The sequence below is a fragment of the Plutella xylostella genome, chromosome 17 (genome assembly GCF_932276165.1).
Source record: "Plutella xylostella chromosome 17, ilPluXylo3.1, whole genome shotgun sequence".
NCBI lineage: Eukaryota > Metazoa > Arthropoda > Insecta > Lepidoptera > Plutellidae > Plutella > Plutella xylostella.
In genome coordinates, this window is record NC_063997.1 from 11,309,424 (window position 1) to 11,333,756 (window position 24,333).

General features: G+C 40.4%; 1 protein-coding gene across 2 annotated transcripts; it reads right to left on the minus strand.

The window, feature by feature from the left end:
- Window positions 1-7,210: 7,210 nt before the first annotated feature.
- Window positions 7,211-9,417, minus strand: LOC125489781. 2 transcript variants are annotated; one of them, XM_048626820.1, is made up of 2 exons: window positions 9,199-9,417; window positions 7,211-9,032 (listed from the first exon to the last, which is right to left on the minus strand). In XM_048626820.1, the coding sequence occupies exon 2, from the start codon at window positions 8,998-9,000 to the stop codon at window positions 7,687-7,689; it is 1,314 nt and encodes a 437-aa protein (XP_048482777.1). In that variant the 5' UTR covers window positions 9,001-9,032; window positions 9,199-9,417; the 3' UTR covers window positions 7,211-7,686. The 2 variants fall into 2 exon arrangements, with proteins under 2 accessions (XP_048482777.1, XP_048482778.1); XM_048626821.1 differs by having other exon boundaries at window positions 7,211-9,053.
- Window positions 9,418-24,333: the final 14,916 nt, after the last annotated feature.

The window sequence follows — 24,333 nt, forward strand, 5'->3', positions numbered from 1 at the left end:
AATTTTCATTAATTTATACAAGTCTCTGTAGTCATGTTTATCAGTAGGTACAGTCAGATCTTCAGGCAGGTGACTGTAAATAACCTTCATTTGCTCCTCCAGCTGTTCTGGTGGCAACAAGTGCGCGTCCAGGTGCCCGTGGGTGAGGTCTGTAATGGTGTTGATAAGGTTCTCTTGTACACGGCGCACATTGGATATCATGATTGATGCTGAGAGGGCCGCTGATATGATATAAAGTTCATTATTGTTTTGCGTCAGCAGTTTATTATTGGCGAGTTTCACTTCTTGAAGGTGTTTTTGGATCATCCCAAACTGCTTGTTCATGATGTCCTCGTTCCTTTGTAGAATGTTCGACTGTGCTTCTATGACACTCGTCTGGTTCTTGAATAGAAGTAGTAGATGATTTTCGTTCATAGATATCTTCTCAATGTCCTTCTCATACTTTCTTGCGAATCGATCATCTAAAACTCCAAATAATGAATTGGCTATGTATCCAACTCCGTTGATAAGGCCTCTCTTTTGCCGTTTGGTGACGTGTTTCTTGAGTATTTTGTTATAGTGATATATTTCTGATAAGTCGTGTTGCAGTTGATATACGATACTCTGGTATTGTGTTGATAAATGATTTGAATCCAGAAATTCTTCCAGGTGATAGACGTATTTTTCCAGGTGTTGCAGTCCGGACCAGTATGTACTCATATTGTAATACATGATTAATTTCCAGTCGTCTCGGATGATGCTCATATCGTACATCTTGTCGAAATACATGTTCATGTTGTTGTTAAGTTGTGTGATATTGCAGTCGCATTGTGCTGAAGTCATCATTGATAAGAAAAGTAGTAGCGCCATGGATATGTAGTGACAAATGCCTTTCCTTGTTGTTCGCTTTGGTCGCCCGCTGGCCTTGACCGTGGGAGTTGTCACTTGATCGGGCGCGTCTGCTTGCGAGTCAGCTGTTGTGACGTCATCAGTCGTTGGTGTCGTGCATTGTACGTCGCTTATCTGTGACGTGGCGTGTTCTTCTCTTACTGGCAACAAAGCCAATTTTAAGATCGGTCGTTTTATGATGCCGCCTTTCGTTTTCACAGTAGCTACCCGGACGTGTCCGTCTTGGCCGGGGTGTACGGCGACGATCCTGCCCAACGCCCACTTGCCAGGTGGTAGGTTGTCGTCTTTGATAAGGACGACGTCATCAACTGCCATGTTTTTGGTAGATGTTCTCCACTTTGTTCTTATTTGCAACTGTTGTAGATAATCTGATGACCACTTCTTCCAGAACTGTTTGTTCATTGATTGGATTAAACGCCATCTCGTAGTCAAATTCATTTGCTCGGGATCCGTCTGTGGCCTTGTGATTAGTGAGCCGCCCACCAGGAAGTGTCCTGGAGACAAGTATTCGCCATCCGGGCTTTCACTTAATGATATGAGAGGTCGTGAGTTGAGGCACGCCTCGATCTGATGCAGTAGAGTGATAAACTCTTCGTAGGTGAGTTTCTGTTCGCCAATCACTCTTTTGAGATGATATTTTAAGCTCTTGACGGCAGCCTCCCAAAGGCCTCCTGCTGATGGGTAGGCTGGCGCGTTGAACTTCCACTGTGTGTGGTATTCACTGCTGATCTTACTTAGCAGGTCTTCATTGATAGTTTGGAGGATCTCTTTGTACTCCTTCTGCAGCAGCCTGTTGGCGCCTATAAAGTTGCTTCCTCTATCGCTGAACATGCACCGTGGTGTAGACCGTCTGGCGCAGAATCGGCGGTAGGCAGCTAGGAATCCAGGTGTACTGAGGTCAGATACTAGCTCCAAGTGTACGGCCTTTGTTGATAGACATACGAATACCGCCACGTAGCCTTTGTGTGTTCGCACGCCGCGTCCTTTGTTGGCCTTGATGTCAAAGTGCCCAGTAAAGTCGACACCTGTGTACGTGAACGGGCGGGATGGCGTCACTCGAGGCTCCGGCAGGTCTGCCATGATCTGATGTCTCTGTTCTGAGTTGAATCGCCTGCATTTCACGCATTTGCGCAATTCTCGTTTCACCGTTCGGAGTCCGCTTAATATCCAGTATCTGTCTCTGATATATGATAATGTTAGGCTCGGTCCACCGTGTAGCGTGGCGGAGTGGGCTTGTTGTACGATGAGCTCGGTGAGTCTGCTGTGACTCGGTAGGATGATGGGGTGCTTGGCTGCATGACTGAGAGACGAATTGTTGAGTCGTCCGCCAACTTTCAGCAGTCCATCACTCGTATCGATGAATGGGTTGAGGCTCAGTAGTTTACTAGAAGTCCTCATATTCTCCTTTTTTGACAATCTTGATAATTCTTCTTCAAATTCGACCGATTGTACACTTTTGTCAATTAAATTTTGTGCTTGTTGCAACTCCGCAGTTGATAGGTAGTTTTTATATGATACTTGTTGTTTATTTTGCAGCCACTTTATGTAACGTGATAGCCAAGCGATAGTGGTTGCTACTCGGTGCAGTGAACTACATTCGTTTAATAACTTGTCCACTAGGTCATTCTTATGACATAAGGCTGCGTTCACATTGTTTTTCTTGGTCTCAATTGTTGGAGGTTGATATGTCTTTTCTTTGATCTTCTCTGTTTCGAATGTAGACAACCAAGCCGGGCCATTCCACCACAGCGGGTGTTTGTACAGCTGTGCAGCAGTTACTCCTCGTGTGGCACAATCAGCTGCATTTTCCTCTGACTTGACGTGATGCCAGCATGTAGCAGGGATGATTTCCAGTATGGAACGTATTCTGTTGGCGACAAATGGCTTCCACCTGTTGATGTCTCCGTGGATCCAGCCAAGGACCACCATAGAGTCGGTCCATGCGAAGATCTGTGTGTTCTCTGATATGGTCTCCATGACTTTTTCCATAAGTCGTGATAATAGGAGCGCGCTACAAAGTTCAAGTCTGGGTAGCGACGGTTTTGTTTTCAACGGCGATAATTTTGTTTTCGCAGTCATGAGTGTTGATGTAAACTCGCCCTTATAATCATGTGCTGTGATATAAATAGAACAAGCAATAGCCTTCTCCGAGGCGTCGCAAAATCCATGTACTTGATAGTTTGATTTATCTCCCAGATATCTAGGTATCTCGAAATGATCTATGTGTTGAAGATCTTGTTTTAGTTGCTCCCAGTCTTTGTTTAGCGATTCTGGTAATAGTCCATCCCAATCTAAGGGTTCCTCGGACCATGTTTGTTGGAATAATAATTTCGCTCGGATAGTAAGCGGCGATAGCCATCCTAGCGGATCAAATATCACTGATATCTTTGATAGTAAGTCTCGTTTTGTGAGTCGTTTTTCATTGTTTTCTGATTGATATTTGTTCTGGAATGTGAACGTGTCACTTGTAGGGTTCCAGCGGATGCCCAACGTCTTCCTGGATTCTGAGCACTTGAAGTCGAGGGGGGTGTCAAGTTGCTCGGCTGATAAACCTTCAGTTAGCTTCGCTGTATTGCTGGACCACTTCCGGATATTCATGCCAGCCCCTCCCAAGATGTCAATAAGTTCTTTTTGTAGCTGTTTTGCTTCTTCGATCGTGCTCGCTCCTTCTAGAAGGTCGTCCATGTAGAATGACGTCATTAATGCCCTTGATGCTAATGGGTACTTGTCTGCTTCGTCGATCGCCAACTGTTTCAGTGTTCTCATTGCCATATATGGTGCGGCCTTCAGCCCAAAGACGATGGTCGAAAGTTGATACTCTTTCAGGGCTTCTTGTGGTGACTCCCTCCAGACTATGCGTTGTAGATGCTGATCTGACTCTCTGACGTTGATCTGTCTGAACATTTTCTCTATATCTGCCGTGATGACGTATTTGTGCTGACGCCACCCCAGTATCAAGCTTTGTAAGTCTTTCTGAAGGTTGGGACCACGTTCCATCAGGTCGTTCAGGCTATATCCAGACGAAGTCTTGCTTGACGCATTGAATACTGTTCTCAATGCAGTAGTGGTTGATTCTAATTTCAACACACCGTGATGTGGGAGATAGTTCGAAGTTTGTACTTGTTCACTGACTAAGCGCATGTGGTTGCGTTCTTCAAAATCTCTCATGAATTTTATGTAACTTTCTGAAAAGTTCTGATTTTTCTTCATTTTGTTTTCTAAATTATGGAACTGTGCTATGGCCTTTGATTTTGATTGTCCTAGTTTTTCTTCGAAGTTGGGCTTCATAGGTATAGCCACTTCATATCTTCCGTCCTCCAGACGTCTGGTAGTGGATTGGTAGAACTCCTCACAGTACTGCTCGTCCTGTGTGAGATCATCTGGTTGATTGGTAATCTCTTCAAGCTCCCAGTATTGAGAGATGTCTGATAAATTGTTGACTACCACGTGACAATTGAAGGTTTTCACGCTTCCTGATAATATCCAGCCCATTCTCGTCTGCTGGGCGATGGGTGCCATGTTAGGACCCTTGATAAGACCACTCATAATTATGTTAGAGTAGATGCTGGCGTCCAGTAGTAGGTCTATAGGTCTTGATACGTTGTACTGGGGGTCGGCCAGCTGGATATGTTGCAGGTGGTCCCATGGTTTTTGATTGAATGTCATGTTGGGAAGATTATTAATGACGTGCTTTATGACTAATGCTTGAGTGGTGAAACCATAGTCGTCATGAATTGATCGACAATCGAGTGTAATCATTCCTTTGCCTTGTTTCGAGCCATTTCCGATGCCTGATACTGAAGCATGATAGCGTTGCCTTGGTAAGCCTAACAGCTGAGCAGCATTTTCAGATATTAGGGATATCTGGGAGCCTTGGTCGAGTAGGGCCCGCAGGGTGATATAACGACCATCAATGGACTTGATTTTTAGTGAGAGGGTCGTCAGTAAGATCTCTTCGTCATCTGTGGCAACGTGATTTACGCTGTGCTGCTTGTTATCTTGGCGCGAAGTTGAAGGTGAAGGCATCGTAGGTACTGTATGTACGGGTGTCGAATTCGACACGGAAACGGCGGCGGCTTCATTCATGCGCGGCATATGTGCGCGCGGCGGCATTTTGCTGACATTGGTGTAGGCATCATGTAGAATGGTGTTATGTGTGTTCTGGCACTGTTTGCACCTTTTTGTTGAAACACACGGATTGTCGTAGTGTTTGTAGAGGCAATTCTGGCAAACGTGTAGTTTTATCACTGTAATCAGCTTTTCCTCGGGGGTCATTCTGACGAATTTGTTGCATTTGTACAACGCGTGACTGTTGTTGCATAGCGGGCAATTCCACGTGCATGTTGCAATAGCTTGCAGTTCCCTTTTTGGAAATTTTCCACTGCGATTCCCGCCTTGATATTGATAATACGGCTTGTTCTGTTGATATGGCCTGTTTGATGTAGCTGATGTTGTTTCTCTTTCTTTCTTATGTATGGGCTCCAACGCTGTGAATTTGCCTTCTAGGAACTCCATAAGCTCAGAAAGCGATGGCAGGTCACGTGGCGATTTCCGTGCTTCTTTGTAATCACCATAGGTCTCGATGTCTAATTTTTTAGATATGAGGTGCACCAACAGAGGGTCCCAAGTACTTGTGTCGATACCCAGGTTCTGTATGGCATGTAGACACTCCATCGTAGTATCATAGAGACGTCGGATCTCAAATGATGTCTGTTTCTGCACAATCGGCTGATTTAGGAATGCTTCAATATGCTTTGTAAATAACAATTGTTGATTATTGTATCTATGGGTCAACAGATCCCATGCAGCGTCGTAGTTTTCGGATGATATATGAAGATGCTGGATGAGTCGCTCCGCATCTCCGCGTAGTTTCCCTTTCAGGTGCTGCATTTTTTGGCATTTAGAAAGGAGATTGTTGTTATGGATGCTTTCCACGTAGAGGTCGAAGAAGGTGGGCCACTGTGTGTAGCTTCCGGAGAACACTGGGATGTCGATGCGAGGGGTTGATTGTTGAAGATGCGCTGTCGACGCTAGTTTAAGATTCAAGTCCCTCTTAATTGATCTGTAGGTATTCTCGTAGATTCCAAATTCTTCGTCGTAAATTGAATCCGATCCCTGGAGATAGTTATCGATCTGTAAGTGTAAGGTGTCGATCGTACTCCATCTTGATTGAACATTCTTCAGCTCGTCTTCCAGTTCCCACTTGTCGCGTATCTCGTCCACTTTGATATTCTTCACCATTCTGTTGAATGCTCTGAAGTTGGTTCGCTGTTGCGAGAGGAGGTCAGCCACCTTGCTCGGGAGGGCCTCCGTGGACGTGGACGCGGAGGGCGCCGGGGGCGCGCGCGCCGCCGGGGGGACCGCAGGGGCGGCCGCGGCCGGCGGGCCGTAGACGGACGGGGTCAGAGCAGTAGACGCTGACGGGATGGGCACTGACGGTATCGTAAGTTTCACCTGTCTTGGATTCACTAACGGTGATTTCGGTTGCATTTCCTCACCTGATGCAGCGGGAAACGAATGGATCTTGCTGCGCACAGAGTCGAAGTAGATCCTTGATTGTGAGTACTGATCTTCTTTAAAGTAGGGCTCGATGTCGTTTTCATAATGGGCCAGCTTGTCATTGTTTGACTGGAACTCCGCCCACAGCTTGTCCAATGTATCCAGACGTTCGTCCAGATACGTGCGTGTCTTCCGTCTCGCAGAATCCTTGCTGAAGTTGCGCTCGATCTGTTTGATCAGCTCGATGATATCAGATTGCCGTTGAATTAGGCTTTCCATGTTGATAAGTTGAGACTGTTTGTCGCTGTCTTGATATGACTGTATGTCACTTGATATACTTCCTCACTAATGTCGAAGCGAGAGCTGGTCCTCGATGATAGCAGATGAACTGCGTGTTCTGAACCCGGGACTCCCAGATACAGCCTTGTGCGCCTTCTCAATCTGACTGGGGAGGGCCGCTGGTGGCAGGCCAGTCAAACCGAATCGCAGCTGCACCAAGAAATCACCAGAAACTTCACACTATTGATTGTTTATCACCACACGGACCGCTGGTCTTTATTTTCGAAGGACCAAAAACTGTAGTGTGTTTACAGTTCTATGATAATGATAGATGATAAGATTTGGGGTTATGTTAAGGCTGATAGTACCAAACCCAATGAGCGCTGTTTTAACACTAATTTATTTCCATTATAAAATATTACTGCATAGTAAACAAGTAATGTATGTGTGTGTAAGTATCAATCTGATTTCAACCTTATAGCAATATACATAATACATATAACATCTAAGTAAGTACCTATTGTACGGTAGCCGTAGCCCGTACAGCGATATATGAGCCTTAAAAAGCATCTGTGGCTTTGAGCTATTGCCACGTGGAAATAGGCCTGGGAAATATCGATTTTTCCCATCCAGTCCTGTTTTTGTAGGAATTCTGGAACTTTGTGCATATTCACCAGTCGAAACTGTGGCGTACACACGAATTTGTTCAGATTCTTCAGGTTGAAAATCGGTCGTAGTGATCCGTCGGGCTTGGGTCTTAGAAACATTGTTGAAAGAAAGCTGGGTGAGCTTGGTACCGGCTGTAGTACATTTTCTTTTTTCATTTGTGATATTAGCTGGGACATTTCTTCTGAAGGAGGTGTATGAATGTGATTTGTGTGATGCGGATGTATCAATGGCGGTTTGCGAGAGAATGGAATGCGATACCCTTGTATCATTTTCAGAAGTCGTGCTGGTGCGCCCAGCTTGGCCCATGTATGTACAAAATGTTTCAGTTGGCCCGCCCGAAAGGGCCTCGAGTCAGTATTTGTAACGTTTATTTTTTGATCGAAACGAAGGCGATGCCTGTCGTTTACGGGGTCGCTGCTGCTTGTTGTTATAGTGCCCCCCCCTCCCTTCGCGATAGTTGTTTGGTTTTATGTTTGACGTGGAGGGTCTGTGATTAGCATTAGAGTTGCTAGGCCCTTGCGCAGAGCTGTTTGTGTAAAAGTGGCTTTGGGACCTGTTGTTATTTGGCCAGTGAGAGCATCCCTGCGCGGGAGCTTTGTTTTTAGCACCGTTAGGCTTGTTGCAATTAATCCCCTGCGCGGGGTTTCTAGAATATTCATAATTACCAGCTTGCGCAGCCGGTTTGTTTGTTTGCTTAGGCCAAAAGGATTTCCTTACTCCTCCGGCCTTTTCCAGGGCTAGTGTAAATTGTTCAGAATCGAACAGGTATTTACAAGAAGGAGGAACCTTGCGCAGGTTACTTTTAATGAGCGGGTCTTTCACGGAGGACAGAATGAGCTCCCTTCTTTGCTCCACCATGTCCGCTCTGTGGCCGCACACCATTTGAAGAAGATCATTTGATATTTTTGAGTAGTCACCACCAGTAAAAGTTTCAACGATTTTTTCGTTGATTTTATCGTACGATAAATTCTCTGGGTTGCGCACCCAGGATAGGAAACTGCGTATACCTTCTTGCAGGGCAGTTTGTTGCTTTAGCAAGGCCATTGTCAGAGCAGCATAACTTTTTTCGGCAAAAGCCAAGTTACGGGCAGTATCATAAGCACGCACTTCCTCGTTTGTATCGAGCTCTGTGTAACCCGGTGCAGTACTGTAGCTTTTTTGTGCTTCAGCGTATCTAATCTCCGACCATTCACTGTTATTAAATCTTTGCACTTGGAGTAACAACGTTAAATACTCATCGGACGTTTTAGGTATTGCTGGCTGTTTGAGGGAAGTGCCTAGATTCAGATTAAAATCTGCCTGGGAGTTTTCGTCATTGCACTGGGCGTTCGAGTCGTTATATAAGTCCCCACTAATATTTAAATCAACTTCCGGGCAAGACTGTTCATAATTGCACTGATCGCTACGGTACTGCACTTGATTACGCAATTCACTAACCTCTTTAGCCAGTTTCTCCAACAGGTCGTGGCGGCGGCGCTTTGTACGCCTCGACTTTTTCTTCCTCCTTTTCTTTCGATCCGAGCCGGAGGAATCGGATGAAGTTGTTGATGAACTTTCCGTAGAAGAATCCGAGGAGTCAGGGCGACCCTTGCTTGGCCCTGGGGCTGGTTCTACTTCGGTCGCCTCCACTTCACCTTGCACTGTATTTAAGTTGGATTCACTCATTTCTAAAGATTCACTTCCACTTTACAAATTCTCTGAAAACAATCGTTAGATTTCTGGAAAAAATATTGTATAAAATCCACAATTGCTATACTGGAACACATAAAATCCTATTACCACATAAAAGCAAATATTTTTTACGAACGGTAAAACCGTTAGGGATAAACAAGATAATTTAAAAATAAATTTTTAAATTCTTACTGTTGCTGGCACGGTTGATTGGCAGAGCGCTCCGCAGACAACCGTGCGGTCCAGGGGAATGGACGTCAATGAGCAAGATTCATCAAGTTACCAAACGTCAAAACTCAAACTTGACTAAACTGCCTAGCGGACTTGACGTCAGAGACAGCGGAAATCCGCCACAAAGCAAGAAATAAAAGGGGAAAAACGGATGTTACTCTCTCATTATGTTTAGGCTTCGAATCAGCTACAGGGTTTAATAGATTAATTTAATTTTACTTTTTACTTTGACGAAGCATGTTACGCTGACGATGACGATGTTCTAGACAGAATGACGAAGATTGTTAATATCTATTCGTATATGAATAAATTTGATTCTCTTAACTACATAACTGCAAAATTATGCTGATACTTATCTGACTATTGAAAAATCAGCCCTAAATCAAATGCGGTCAGTTTTTTGCCTTGTCTGTAGCCTTTTGTACGTGAAATGTGACACACCATCTTTATCATATATTGTTAATCTAAGCCAAAAAAAGTCTGCCAAAAATGATGACAGCCCGCTAAGCCTCGTCATTATGGCCGTCGGCATAAGAGCGGTATTTGTCGTCATTCATCAGCGCTGACACAGACGAGCGGGAACCGACCGGATTACCGGATCTGCGGGACTCGACGCCATTCTGCTACTTTTGTTCATAAAGAAAACAAAAAACTAGAGAAATTAACGCGAATATACAGATTGTTGCAAAAGTGGCATACTAAACCAGGGAGGGTGACTTTAGTCAGGGGTATGACCTTAAACAAATTTTGTATTATGACTTTGACGTGAATCTTCTCGAAAAAAATATGATTCTTTTCTGCCTTTCGGCTTAGTATACCACGAGCCACTATTTTATGCTTGATCTGAACGATGTTCAAGGGCTATGTGCGCGGAAGGTGTCACCCCCGAAGTGTCGCATCAACTCTACGTAATACATTTACTGGCAGTTAGTGCAACCAACCTAATCTGATACTCTAGTACAGAGCCGCGAGCACAGGATTCGATACTATTTTCGAATCTACACAAACATATGAAAAAAACAAATGCCACTTTTGGAACTAACAAATTTGTCGTACATTTTGACAGTGACATTTGACGATACGCAACGTAAACGGAGGTTTCGAATCCTGTGCTCGCGGCTCTGGTTTGATAGTTTGTCGAAAACTATAAAAGTTTACGCATTCTCGCATACTAAGTGGCGCCTCTAATGGAAACTATCATGAAACTTTTGACAAATAATGTATGCAGATGACAGGAGAAAACGTAAACTTTTTTCGTTTTCATAAATAACAAAATCCGTACTAGGTGCCCTGACTGGCTAATATTTTCATCACAGTGACACTTGCTCCAGCTCTAGATTTTGTCACCGAAACGCTAAAAAGAATAGTACGATAAAAAAATGCAAATAATTAAACAGTGTGTTATTATTTAGTAGACTATACCCCGGATCTAACTGGATTTAGTAAGTAACAACAGTGTTGTTCAGTGAAGCAACTTCCCCCGCGGTGAGACAAATCGAGAGTTTAAACCTGGTTACCTCCTCAGCAATGGTGGGGGTATTCTTGAGGTATTTCATAAGTTTGTTTAACGGTAGATAAAGCTATTAATAAAAGAGACAGGCATTGCACACAATAATTTGTCTGAAACATGACTAAAAAAAAAAAAAATAATGCATGCATAGAGTTTACGTTTCTGTCTGCAGGATTTCAACGATTTTCGGATTCAAATTGTAGGTAATTATATTGAATTAGAAACTAATAACGTAAACTACGTAAATGTACTTCGCGAAAGGCCCCGTCTCGCGGTCACGATAAATTTATGAAACCTACATAATAATAATTATTTCAACTGTAATAAACTCGATTCTGCGATGTACTATCGCTGTATCTATCAGAAATCAGAAAAGAAGAATATTATTGGTAAAATGTCACATTAAATGAGTCTCTAACCAATCAAACCAAATTCTTCGGAGACAACTGAGGTCCGCCTGATGAAGCTCACATCATGGGAAACATGATTAGTTTACATGTAAAAAATTACATCTGTCGGGATATACTAACTTAGATTTATAATAAAAAGTAATATAATCATAATTATTAAGTGACATTTACAGTGCGACAAACGTTTCTGTTCCGGTTAGAGCGAACTTAATTGATCCATATCTCATTATTTACTAATGAATTATATATTGATATTGATTAGATGGGTTTATTGAAACTACAAGAGCGAATTACCACAACTGGCAAACTTGAAATCTTATAGAATGAAGAAATATTACACATTTACGTGAGCTGTCACCGGAACAGATAAGTTTGTGGCACTGTAATTAGCTATTCTGGTCCACTTTTTTTTTTAACACGCAGACCTGTTTATTTTCCATGAATAAAAAATAAAAATGTTCGTGTTTCAGCGGCAACCTTTTTCAAAGTTTACGTAGCTCAAGCGCCGTAACATAGGTGTTTCACGATCCGGGGAAGACTTTAAAAGTTTTTATCAGATGTGTTTTTTTAGGTACTTCGATACAGAATGGAAGCTGGTAATTTTTGAGTTCCTTAAGGGTAAGATGCACACAATGACCAAGGATGACCAGCAAGAGTTCTTTCAAGCAATAAAATAATCCACCTGCCACTGACGTTCCTATGTTACTGAAACTTTTTCCTTGCTCGTGAGTGTATTATGTAAGAAATAAATTCGATCGATTCGTCGATTAACTATAAATCTGCTGTCAAAGGCGTGTTATTGCGGGAAACGTCATAATCTTTGTGTGTTATAAATTCTCAATTTCCAAATTACAGAAATTTCGTAATCGTTATTACGTTCAAATGAGTTTTTCTTTGTAAGTGTCTAGAACTTTTTCTAAAAGCTCATTAGTAAATTTAACTTCTGTAAAGTTCGTGTTTTCTCCAGGTTGTCGGGTACTAAAATCTCCAGACGCTTCGTTAACATTATTATTCTTCCCAGTTATATCACGAAATGAGGTATGAAAAGTTCCGAACTACCTTTTTATCTCTTTATTTCCAACTTTGTAGGTGAAATACGTGATGAAATAATACTTTTTGAAGACACGAAATGTTTCTTTAGAGTTAGGTACAGGGTGTTCCACAACCGACCAATAAAAGAGGCGGGTTCATGCGCCACGTGTAAGATAAGATATTCTTTATTTGTACACATAAAACACGGTCATATTTATATTTATATTTTATTTCAAAGGTAGCTTTGACAAAAACAATTGTAAGCAGGTTTAATTCAATTTTAATTAACTATAATTATAATTATTTTATATGTGTGTCTAGTTGTTCAAAATGAAATCGCGAACGCTAATATAAATAATTCATTACGAATTTACTGTGTATTTTACCTTCACTGAAGTAATTAATGCTATCCCATATTCCGTTATCTACAACGAGTCAGATAAATGTTTGGGACACTTAAAATCAACGAACTGGAAATTATAAATAGCTATCCTGGAATAAATAGCGTAGGTATAACAAGTGACATTTAAAAACCAAAAAGCGAACCTATATCGTAAAACGTAACGTGACCGTAATTATTTAGAAAGGATTAAAAAAACATTATCCAGATGGAACAGTGGCAAATCTATACTCCAAGTCAATTAAAATCACTCGCGAACAATAAAAAAGTTCCACCTATAAAATGCTGACACCAACTTATTTCAAAGTGCGATAAACTCGTACAACCAAACCTAACTGTCACGTTGACATGTCCATGTCATGTCGCAGTGTTGTGATTGGCTGGACTCGGTCACAAGTCCTAGTTTATCGCGCGGACGCGAGTGTATCCGTACACTCCTGCACGTCGGATGCAGTTGTATGCAATTCTCTCGTTTATTTATTGCACATTGTGGCGCTGGTTCAGAAGTAGGGGCACGATAAAAATGTAAATGACTATCGCGACTTGTCGAAAGTAATGCAGAGCATCCACGCAACGGGCCGCTCTTATCCAATACTGTTTGCATTTTAAACCTGCATAACTGCGTTGACAGCTTAAAAGTTCCGAAATCTTACAATAGATGGCATCCAGCCTATCGTTGTTTTATAAGCAGCATTCTTTTGAGGGAACGGAAGATGTCATAAATGGTACAATGCTGTCTTAAACTAGTTAACACTTAATAATAATATAACACCTAGTTATCGCATATGGTAGAATTCACATCCATTGAGTTTTTGTATTGGCTGAAAAGACTGGAATACATACCGGCAAAAAAAAATGCAGTGCTGTTGAGTATGAAGTTTTACTACCGCCATCTATAATCGGTTTTTGGCCATGGTAGAAAATCTCGCATTGAAAGCGTCTGTAGTCGAGCTAGCTTCAGTGGTCGTTACTGATCATTGACGTTAAACAATTCATGCCACGGTCACCCATTGGGCACGTTAAGCCGTGAGTGCCGGTTCCTGTTTCGGCAGCAGTCGTTAGGCCCGGGTCTCCTATTTACGCCGTAGGTCTCGTCCAGCGTCACGCCGTAGGCCGCGTCACGATGCTCACTATAGAAATGTACTGCTACGATCTCCCTCACACGCCGACGTTGGCGCGTAGACGTAGTGAGCATCGTGACGCGGCCTACGGCGTGACGCTGGACGCAACCTACGACGAGAAATAGGAGACCCCGGCCTTAAGCCTAGTCTAGAGGCCTTCGGGCGGCATGTAAACATCTGACAGTCTGGTTGCCCGCTTATCCGACAACTCTCGGCGCAAGCTTGCTTGTGTTGGGGTCCACCAACCTGCACTAGGCAGTTTAATTATAAAAATAGTTTATAATTAAACTACATATAAACAAAGCATATGGGAGGTGTCTGCTACCATAGCTAGGCCCAAAATAAACCTGTGTTTATGGCACGCAGGCCCGCTCCTCTTTCGAGGTGAAAAGAGAAAAGGGAAATTTAAAGGGAAAAGGGGTCTTTATTAAAATACTTTTATTAAAATTTCATAAAAAGAGTATTTTACGAGAACGCCCCACATGTATGCATTATTTTTGTTTTATATGTGAGAGATGGCATTTAAATAAAGTGGGTTTGACAATAAAAGTGCTTTTCGCGATTCTCTTATATGCCTTATGATATGGCTTTAAATGCCAATTTTAACCACACATTCATTTGAATACAGCTATAAAATAATTTTATACATTTATAAAAGTCTTTGCACGATGAGTTTTATTGCATTTTTTTATTTATGATGAAATATTTGGACTGTTTTGTATAAGGTGAGGACAATTAAATTAAAGTTGTTTACATAGCACTGTTGTTATGGCCTACGGAAAGCTTATTCAATTTTGTAAAATTCCAACCAGTTATAGTACAGAGCTCTCATACAAATGAGTAGTTAAAACCTGGGTTTAAACCTGAACTATATTCATATTACAAAAAAAGGGGACAAGCTCTACACTTGTTTTCTGCTGGAAAGCCATATGCGTACATCTCTATCTCTTAGCCAATCCATTCATGGGTTGTAGTCTATCTGTCGCAGGCAACTGGTTTAATCTCCTGTTTGATTGAACCACTAGCCCGTTCATTGGATTGCGGTATTCAGTTGTATGACTAAAGGACAACTCGTCAAGTCGTTGATTGTAACGTTCGACGTCTTGACTGAACGTCATTCATCGAAGTCGTTGAATGGGATGTAGTATAGCAACTTTGTAATGTCTGGTTAGGGTGAACATCACCAGACAAGAGTCAACCAAAAGACTATGTTACAAAGCTCTTATCTCACGAAATAACTAAACAATAACAATAACAATAAACGTACCTTCATATTGCTGTTCATAATTATCCAGTTTCGCCACTTTTTTTCTTTGAAACTATCCGCCCGCGGCGTAATAATAGGTAAATCCATGTTGTCACACTATTTTAACACAAATAACGCACTTTAAAGCTAATTTATTTGCAAAAAACTAACAATATAGGTGCTTTTTGTGTCAGCTGTTAGCGGTTAGACGCCATATTTGTTTTATTCACCACCTGACTGATTTTAAGTCAGCTAACTAGTTGGACGTTTTGTGACGCTTGTACAATCAACGTTCGGCCTATCCATACAACTGAACAGCGCCATCCAATGAACGGGCTAGTGGTTCAATCAAACAGGGGATTAAACCAGTTGCCTGCGACATATCCACTTTCATGCGTGCATCCTTCCATAGTTGAAACAGACAAGCCTCTAGTGCCGATTTTGCAATTAACGAATACGAATAAAGTATAGGTTTTCTTCTGTCAGCTGCTAAAGGCTATCTAGTTTCCGTTAGAGATGCAACTTGTTTGCGAGAAAACGTAATCTTTTACAGTTTTCGACAAACTATCCAACCTGTACTAGACTTACGAGCCACCATGTCGGCAAAAGTTCAATTTATCACGCTGTGGCGCGATCAATCATACAGAGGCGGCGTGTATAAATCACAGAATATGGAAAACCGTGACGGTTGCTACCTCGTGTATTGTGGGGTCTACGAGGTCGAGGCCTATTGGTATAATAAATAAATATATAAATATGTGGGAACATCTCACACACGGCCATCCGACCCCAAGCTAGGCAGAGCCTGCATGTGTTATGGGTATCGGACATATTAAATATAAATATCAACACCCAAGACCCTAGTACAAATATTTGTCTTTAAACAAATATCTGCCCCAGCCGTGAATCGAACTCGGGACCTTCGGCTCAGCAGTCAGGGCCACTAACCACTACACCAGTCGGCCGTCTCGTTCGTATGTGATATGCACTTTTTTTCTGAAGAGTTTCAGAGGTTTACCTAAAGACCATCACTCTGTTGTGAAGCCAAAACGAAATAAGTAACATTTATGAAGTAATTCGTGAGAAATTCAAAATCGTTGTCAAAATAAGTTAGCGGTGTCCATAGAACAACGGGTGTAGTCAAAGCAAGGTGGTCCCATTATCTACAAAATTTTGGTCAGTTGAGTGCTGTGATGTTTATGTACGAATTCATTTGTTTATTTTTACGCGGTATAATTTTAATGTTGCGAACCTACATGTCCGATCTTCTATCAAAAATAAATTGTAAAAACAGTCTTACCAATACCTAGAACAGTGTATCTTAAAATAATCATCTTACTAGTAACAAATCCAAAAACTCATATTTGGCCACGGATGAGTTTCTAGGTACCAGTTTAACACAATATATTCACGCACAGTACGTCGGGTAGTGAATTTCCCGGGCATAAATTTCCTATTTGCCGGGGAATCTTTTGATATTTTATCCGTTTTGTAATAGGAACGTTGTCTGTGAGCGGAAACCGCAAGCTGGCGGCGGCACAGAGCAGCGCTGACACAGTGATGATGGTATACAGAGTGTTGCAAATATTTACAAAAAACATGGACTGGACTTGACTGGGCTTTAGGCGGATCACACACTTGTCCGCACACCGCTGCGGTTGGTGGATTGTATGCAAAAATGACTGAAATATAGAAAACCCGCTTACACAGTGCCTACGCCTCACCGCGCGGAAATTTCCTATGGAAAATCTGCAATCCGCGCGGTGAGGCGGTGAAGTGTGTGAACCGCCTTAACAAAGACTGGAAGGTTACTGACATAATTTCCACGCTTAGAATGCGCTTGGAGATACGAAACATTTTTTTAACATATTTTATTATATTAATTATTATATAAACCCAGAAAGAAATAAACATCCGCCTTTAAAAATAAGTATCAACTGCCGCTACACGGGTTCATTATCAATGTAGACAAACGTCACTTTATCACGAATCGCCATAAATACATACATACATACATACATATGCTCACGACTGTAATCCCCGAAGGGGTAGTCAGAGGTGACTCGTAAGCGAGTCACCCGCTTTTCGCTGTGCATTGTACTCACGTGATAGGTCGCGAGCCGTATCGCCGTTTTTGAATGAGTACAATGCAAGTTGTCGGGTAAGTGGGCAACCCGACTGTCAGATGTTTTCAAGCCGCCCGAAGGCCTCTAACTAGGCTTAACGACTGCTGCCGAAGCAGCAACCGGGACCCACGGCTTAACGTGCCGTCCGAAGCACGGAAGCGTCCAGAAAAGAACCACTTGAAATCGGTCACCCATCCAATGGCTGACCGTGTCAGTTGTTGCTTAACCTCAGTGATCAGTTACGATCACTGAAGCCCGCTCGACTACGGACGCTTCTCGCCATAAATATGGCTCTGTAATTTTTATAACGCACACTAAACTACTTTATATAGATTTTATTTATACACACACATAAACTAAACTTACATAACTTAAATACTAACACATATGTACAAAAATGGCGGTCTTATCGCTTAAAGCGATTTTTCAAGACAACCTTAGGGTGGAAGGATATTTTGATCGAAAAGGGGTCAAGTGTACTAAAGAATTCTAGAGGAATAATAAAATAATGATTTTACCGAATGTTGAACCCTTATCTCAATAGAGTTCCTCGCCAATACGTCACCCGTCGTCTATCCGTCTCTCCGTCGCACAAATCACCACTATTACTCGGAAACCACTTGTTACATTTTCCAACAAAATACTTCCACAAAATAAAGTTCAACAAAATACCTACTTATTGGTAGAAAGTTGCCTCGTCATGAACACAATTTGCTGATGACTTTCCAAAATTTGTATTTGAATCTGAGGAATATATAAATTATAATACTAGCTGTTCCCGCGAGCTTCGCTTCGCTTTAAAAAGTTTTACCGTGGGAATTCCGCGATAAAAAGTTGCCTATGTTCTTTCCTATGTTATGTTATATTAAATTTCATTCAAATACGTTCAGTAGTTTTGGCGTGAAAGAGACAGACAGACAGACACAGTTACTTTCGCATTTATAATATTAGTTAGGATTAGGATTAGGATTGGTAGTAGGTAAAAGATGGAAGCAGACCGTGTTTTACCAGCAATTTTAAACATCATCTCATCTCTTATTACTTACACTCACGAGCAATTAAAAAGTTCCAGAGAAAAGCACCAAATTGCTCCTAAACAGAAAAAGCTAGCCTAATGACGCCATCTGTAATATTGAAATCTGAATATTACTTACTACTTATAAACGTAAATATTGAATTAAATGTTTTAAAAATTTGATTATTCGGTGTCGGTACTTTGTAAGTGGAACTTTTTCCTCGCGAGTGTACATACTAGGAAGTGCTTAGGGGTAAGTACTAGAAGTAGGTATAATTAAGTGTATATTTAGAATTTCAAACGAGTGTTTTATTTAGTGGCATCGTTCCAGTGGTGTTGCGGAAATTCTATTACCTCCTCGCTGGGAAGATATTTAATTTAACTTGTTGAACAAGGAACTTCCTACTCCACGGCAAGAAGAGACAAAAGTTTTGCGTCTCTCACCCGCATCGCACAACCTCTGGGGGTCCTTCTCTAAAGCTGCGTACAGACCGGCCAAACGAACGCCAACGAACGGGTTTCGTTGACCTTCGTTGCTGCAATCTACCTTGTATTATGTATGATAAATATCCATCGTTCATCATTCAGCGTTCGTTGGGCCGGTCTGTACGCAGCTTAAATCGATGAACGGACGAACAAGAATCGTCACGGAATCGGTACGCTTAATACAGCGAGATAGTCATGGTTAACCACGCTAACCACGGCTCTATCTCGTTGCACTAAGCGCGCCGATTGCGTGACTTTTGTCACGTCTTGTCTTGTCTTGCGCCCCGTGCTATAATGTATTTTTTCTTACTTTAATTAAGTTCCTAATTTAAAAACTAAGTTATATAATAAAACATAATGACAAATGAAATACTTACAATCATGTTTGATTGATTTCGTAATGAAACCATTTATTTTGGCCGTAGTTTATTTGTTTAAAAGTATTTTAATTAAAAAGACACACAAAGATTGTTTACCTTTTTCGCCAAATAAGAATGAATACAGTATAGGTTTGCTGGAATTCCGTCGATCAGTCTCCACTGCGTGTCTCTGTGCCCTGGTTTTGCTTCCATATTATTCAGAAGATCGTGTTGCTAATGTCGAGTGATTTCAAGCGTTTACCCTTTTCCCTTCTCGTTAACCTGAGATTAAAGTCATTACGAACCGACTTGGGGGACGCGCGGACGTCCTTTTCGATGAAACGGTTTTTTTTTTGCTTTTTGTTACAATTTAATACATAAAATAAGTATTGAGCTCTTTCTATTCTATTCTCTGTGGGGGTGCAAGTACCTGCACCTGGCTCTCTCGAGTGGAACCTTTGTGCATATCCACAAGGTCTAAACTGCCTTCCTAAGCTTGGACCATTTCCCACCACGCTGGTCCACTACGGGTTGGTGGATTCACATATCTAGATGTGCTAGATCTAGATATGCAGGTTTCCTCACGATGTTTTCCTTCACCGTAAGAGCGATGGTATACATTGTACTTAAGTTAAAATAACTCATTGGTACATGTCAGCGCCGGGATTCGAACCCGCATCTCTTGCGTGAGAAGCGGGCGCTTACCCGACTGAGCTACCACCGCTCCCGCACCTATTGAGCTCTTACTTACATAAGTTTTTTTAATATATAAGTAAAAAAAATATTACGATGTGATTTAATCTATAAACATTCAGTGGCCACCTATTATTGGGTATCGGGTGGGCCTGAAACATTATACCTATTTATATCACAAAATAAAATCTCCGTGTGATTTTAAAGGGGCTACTAAAAGGAAAATGTTGAGGACATAAACAAAAATAAGTGGCACTTAAACAAGCCATTATATTTGAGTTTTTATATTGGAGTGGCTTGAGCTTTGATTTTTTGTATTTACCCATACGTTTTAGAGAAAATTTTATAAGTCATCAATAAGTTATAGGTTCCTGTTTCTCATTAAAAAAATCCCTTTGGGGATAACGGGATACGAGTCATTAAATGCAAATAAAATATCTGTGCTAGATATACAAACATTCTACATATGTACTTATGTTCATATCAGTCGAACCGATGTGATTTGGTTCTTACGTAAATTCATGCTGCAATATACATATAGTTTCTAGAAATTCAACATATTTATGCATAAATTGATATCGTACCACGGAATCGTTGTGTTTACCTATGTAGGCAAATTGCATACGGAATAATTATGACAAGGTCGCTACGCAAAGCTCTCCGCAAATAGGGAGTTCGTCCCTCTATAATACCTCTATGGTATAGACTAATCTTACCAAAGCATAGTCAAATGATCTCTCTATTTGTCAGACAAATGAGCGTCTGATTGTGAGCGGCTTCGAGTGACCCTCCCGTAATCCCATTCGTCCCGGCTATCGGGGCGGAATCCCTCTACGGCTGTGTATAATGGGTAAGTACACAAAAGAACTTCAATATTTTGTGAAAATGTACGTACGTAATTTAGTGTGTATGTATAGTTTTTGAAAGTCGAGGTCTATATTGATTAAATATGAACTGCAACAAATCATGAATGAATGACAGTATATTGTTTAAAGGATATCTATACCGCATATACAGGGTGGCCCAAAGAGTGACGTCCAAAGGAAAATGTTTGATTCCTTAGGTCAAGGGGTAGCCAAATCACCCCCATGTATGTTCAGCAATTTTTAGTAGTTTAGGAGTTATGATTTTTTTTCCAAATTTTCTACGAAAATCGACCTCAGTGGATTAATTATGTTTTATTATTTTTTGGATAACTTTTTTAAAGCATTTTTTATTTTTGTGTCATCCTCTTAAGTTGTTCTTTTAACCATAAAAGTTTCAGCTTCCTAGCTGTAATGTAAGTTAGTTATTTTTTTATCGAAAGTTCGAATTATATCATCGAGCTAGACTGCTCTCAATTTTCTACTTGAAATTAAAAATTGAAAAAGATATTCTCATGGTCCCTTATTAATTTTAAAAACTCCGCAAGGTTCCAAAATAACATTAAAATAAAAATAAACTATTGCTTAATGGGGTATTATTTGCAGAAAACAGCCTTCAAAGGTACTTGGGTGGAAATTACCTAATTAGTCAATTGTTTCAGAAAGTGGAAAGATTCCTGTTATGTCATAACTAAGGACTAATTCAGTTAGAAAAAGTATCAAATTAAAGGGAAAATAAAATTATTTACTATTATTTTTTATTTAAGTTACATTTTTGAATGTAAATTCTTAGTAAAATGTTTAAGTCTGAGTTGTAAGATTTATGAGATAATTGTATAATTAATACTAAGTAAATAAACTCAAATAATTATTTTACACATTTACTCACAATAAATTTTCAAAATGGCGACCTTCCACAGCAATAAACAACTTACATCTACGCAAGAAATTTTCTTTAAGTCGCCTATACGCTTCTCTGTTTCATCCAGATGTCACTTTTTGACAGATGTCACATTTTAGAGAAAAGTTACTTTTTTGACATGTTTAACTTTTTGACAGATGTCATATTTTTTACATTTGTCACTTTTTTGACTTAAAGAAAATTTCTTGCGTAGATGTAGGTAGTGTATTGCTGTGGGAGGTCGCCATTTTGAAAATTTATTGTGAGTAAATTTGTAAAAGAATTATTTGAGTTTATTTATTTATTATTAATAATACAATTATCTCATAAGTCTAACAACTCAGACATAAACATTTTACTAAGAATTTACATTCAAAAATGTAACTTAAATAAAAAATAATAGTAAATAATTTTATTTTCCCTTTGATTTGATACTTTTTCTAACTGAATTAGTCCTTAGTAATGACATAACAGGAATCTTCAAACTTTCTGAAACAATTGACTAATGAGGTAATTTCCACCCAAGTACCTTTGAACGCTGTTTTCTGCAAATAATACCCCATTAAGCAATAGTTTATTTTTATTTTAATGTTATTTTGGAACCTTGCGGAGTTTTTAAAATTAATAAGGGACCATGAGAATATCTAGTTCAATTTTTAATTTCAAGTTGAATATTCAGAGCAGTCTAGCTCGATGATATAATTTGAACTTTCGACATAAAAATAACTAACTTACATTACAGCTAGGAAGCTGAAACTTTTATGGTTAAAAGAACAACTTAAGAGGATGTCACAAAAATAAAAAATAATTTAAAAAAGTTATCCAAAAAAATAATAAAACATAATTGATCCACTGAGGTCGATTTTCGTAGAAAATTTGTTAAAAAAATCATAACTGCTAAACTACTAAAAATTGTTGAACATACATGGGGGTGATTTGGCTACCCCTTGACCTAAGGAATCAAACATTTCCCTTTGGACGTCACTCTTTGGGCCACCCTGTATAATATAGTTTATGATTTATGATATATGAGAACCACAAGTTTATAAATCGCTCAACTGTGCTAAATGTCGGTTGTACCTACTGAAACACACACAATTAATATCACCAATATCAAGGGCTATCTCAGAGATAGCAATTAATTGTAAGTACTTAGTACATGAGGAGATAACTCAAGATAGTTTCCGTATCCGGACTTAGCTTTATCTGTGACGGAAACAAATGGACTGGGTCCACCATTCTCATGTCCTCCCGGGCAGATCTAGCTTAGCTCTAGCCCAGGCTCATGTTGCCAGGCAGCTAAACATTGAGCTAGATTGCCAACCTTAGGTATCTTAGGACTCTTACACATAAACATATTTAGGAAAAACTTAACCACAGAATAAGTTATACTTATGTCTAATGATTTCTTGAAAAATTTAATGTTTGAAGATTTTCACAAGATGCACATAGCATTGTAACTATTGTAAGCTTCTGTTTCAGAAAATCGTTGTATGTAGCACACACCAAAATGGTGGTATTATAATACAGTATAGTCATAGAAGTGATAAAAGTACAAAAGTTGTGTCACTATCTTTCAGGTGTGAACTTTAACCTGGGACACTCTGTATGTCTATGCTATGGTAAATCACATAACATTCATTCGTTAAAAGAAAAACGGAAGAATATTTCCCTTTTCATCAGCAACAATACTTTATTTCCGTCATATTATTTCAGTTAGCCCCCTATCCAAGCTTACTCAACCACAGCTTAGCTCAAAGAGACCCGCATACATTTACATGTGGAGCCGAGGTCTCTGTTCCACGACCGCCGAACTATTTCAATATACGACAGAGCCAGCGCCGGATTTCGACCTCCTTTGACGAATTCGACATATCCACTCTACACATCGGAGTGGCTTCTCGGTGACAAGTCTGTGATTTAATGTAGCCGCTACGCCGCAACGACGACGTGGCGGCAAGACACATACATCATCAATTCATCACACACGGAGTAAGCGACCATGCAGCCGGTCATAACTGCTTCCACTTCACAAGATGCGTCGTGATGAGATCCTGATGAGCTGATAATCACTCGTGTTTGCTCCGCGTAATTGTGTATAGTTGTTATTTGTCTTTAATATGTATCTTTCTTTGTGTTTCAGCTGCCGGAGCTAGTAAGGGGGAGGTCGGCCTATAGTTTGTGTCAACCAATCAAAGTTTTGGTATCAACAAGAAAATGAGTTAAACTTTTTATAGGTCAACAATTTGTAGGTACTTATCTACTTGTGATAGCAGAATGAACGCTCTGACTTCCGAACCGAACCGAAATGCATTCAGTGCTGGCAATGTTCGTTATTGCTGCGCTTTACATTCAACCAGTTACTAGCAGTCATTAAAAGCTTTGTATTTGAATGCTTTGAGAGCAATTTGAGAGCTGGAATAATAGTGTTGTTAGGTTTTCTACGAGCGGAAATGCGGTAATGCAATCAGATTTCAATTGCGGCTGATTTTGGTTGTGTGGATCGCGCAGTGATGTTCGTTGCACCGTAAGACCAGATTAATTGGATAACATACGCGGTTTACGACCACAAAATCAATTAATGAAAGTTTTGAATTGGAGGGATTGGTTTTATACGCCTACCCTGGCCTACCACTACCGGATTAGAGCTGAATTAAAATTTGAAAGTTATGTATATTTCGGCACTATTCTTTTTCCAGCACTCTTTATACTCTCTAGCATTATGTCACTTCTCAGACGATGCCATTCGATGCAATATGTAGTGCGCGAGCGAGGCTTCAGCTGCTCTTCATTAAATAACCACAGCTATGGTTACCTATAGCGTGTGGGTTTAAACTCTGACTAAAATTCACAACATCAGAATAAAAATTAATGTTTGAAGGAGCCTCGAACTATAACTATTGTGCCTTCAGAAAGGAAAAGAATGTTTATGTT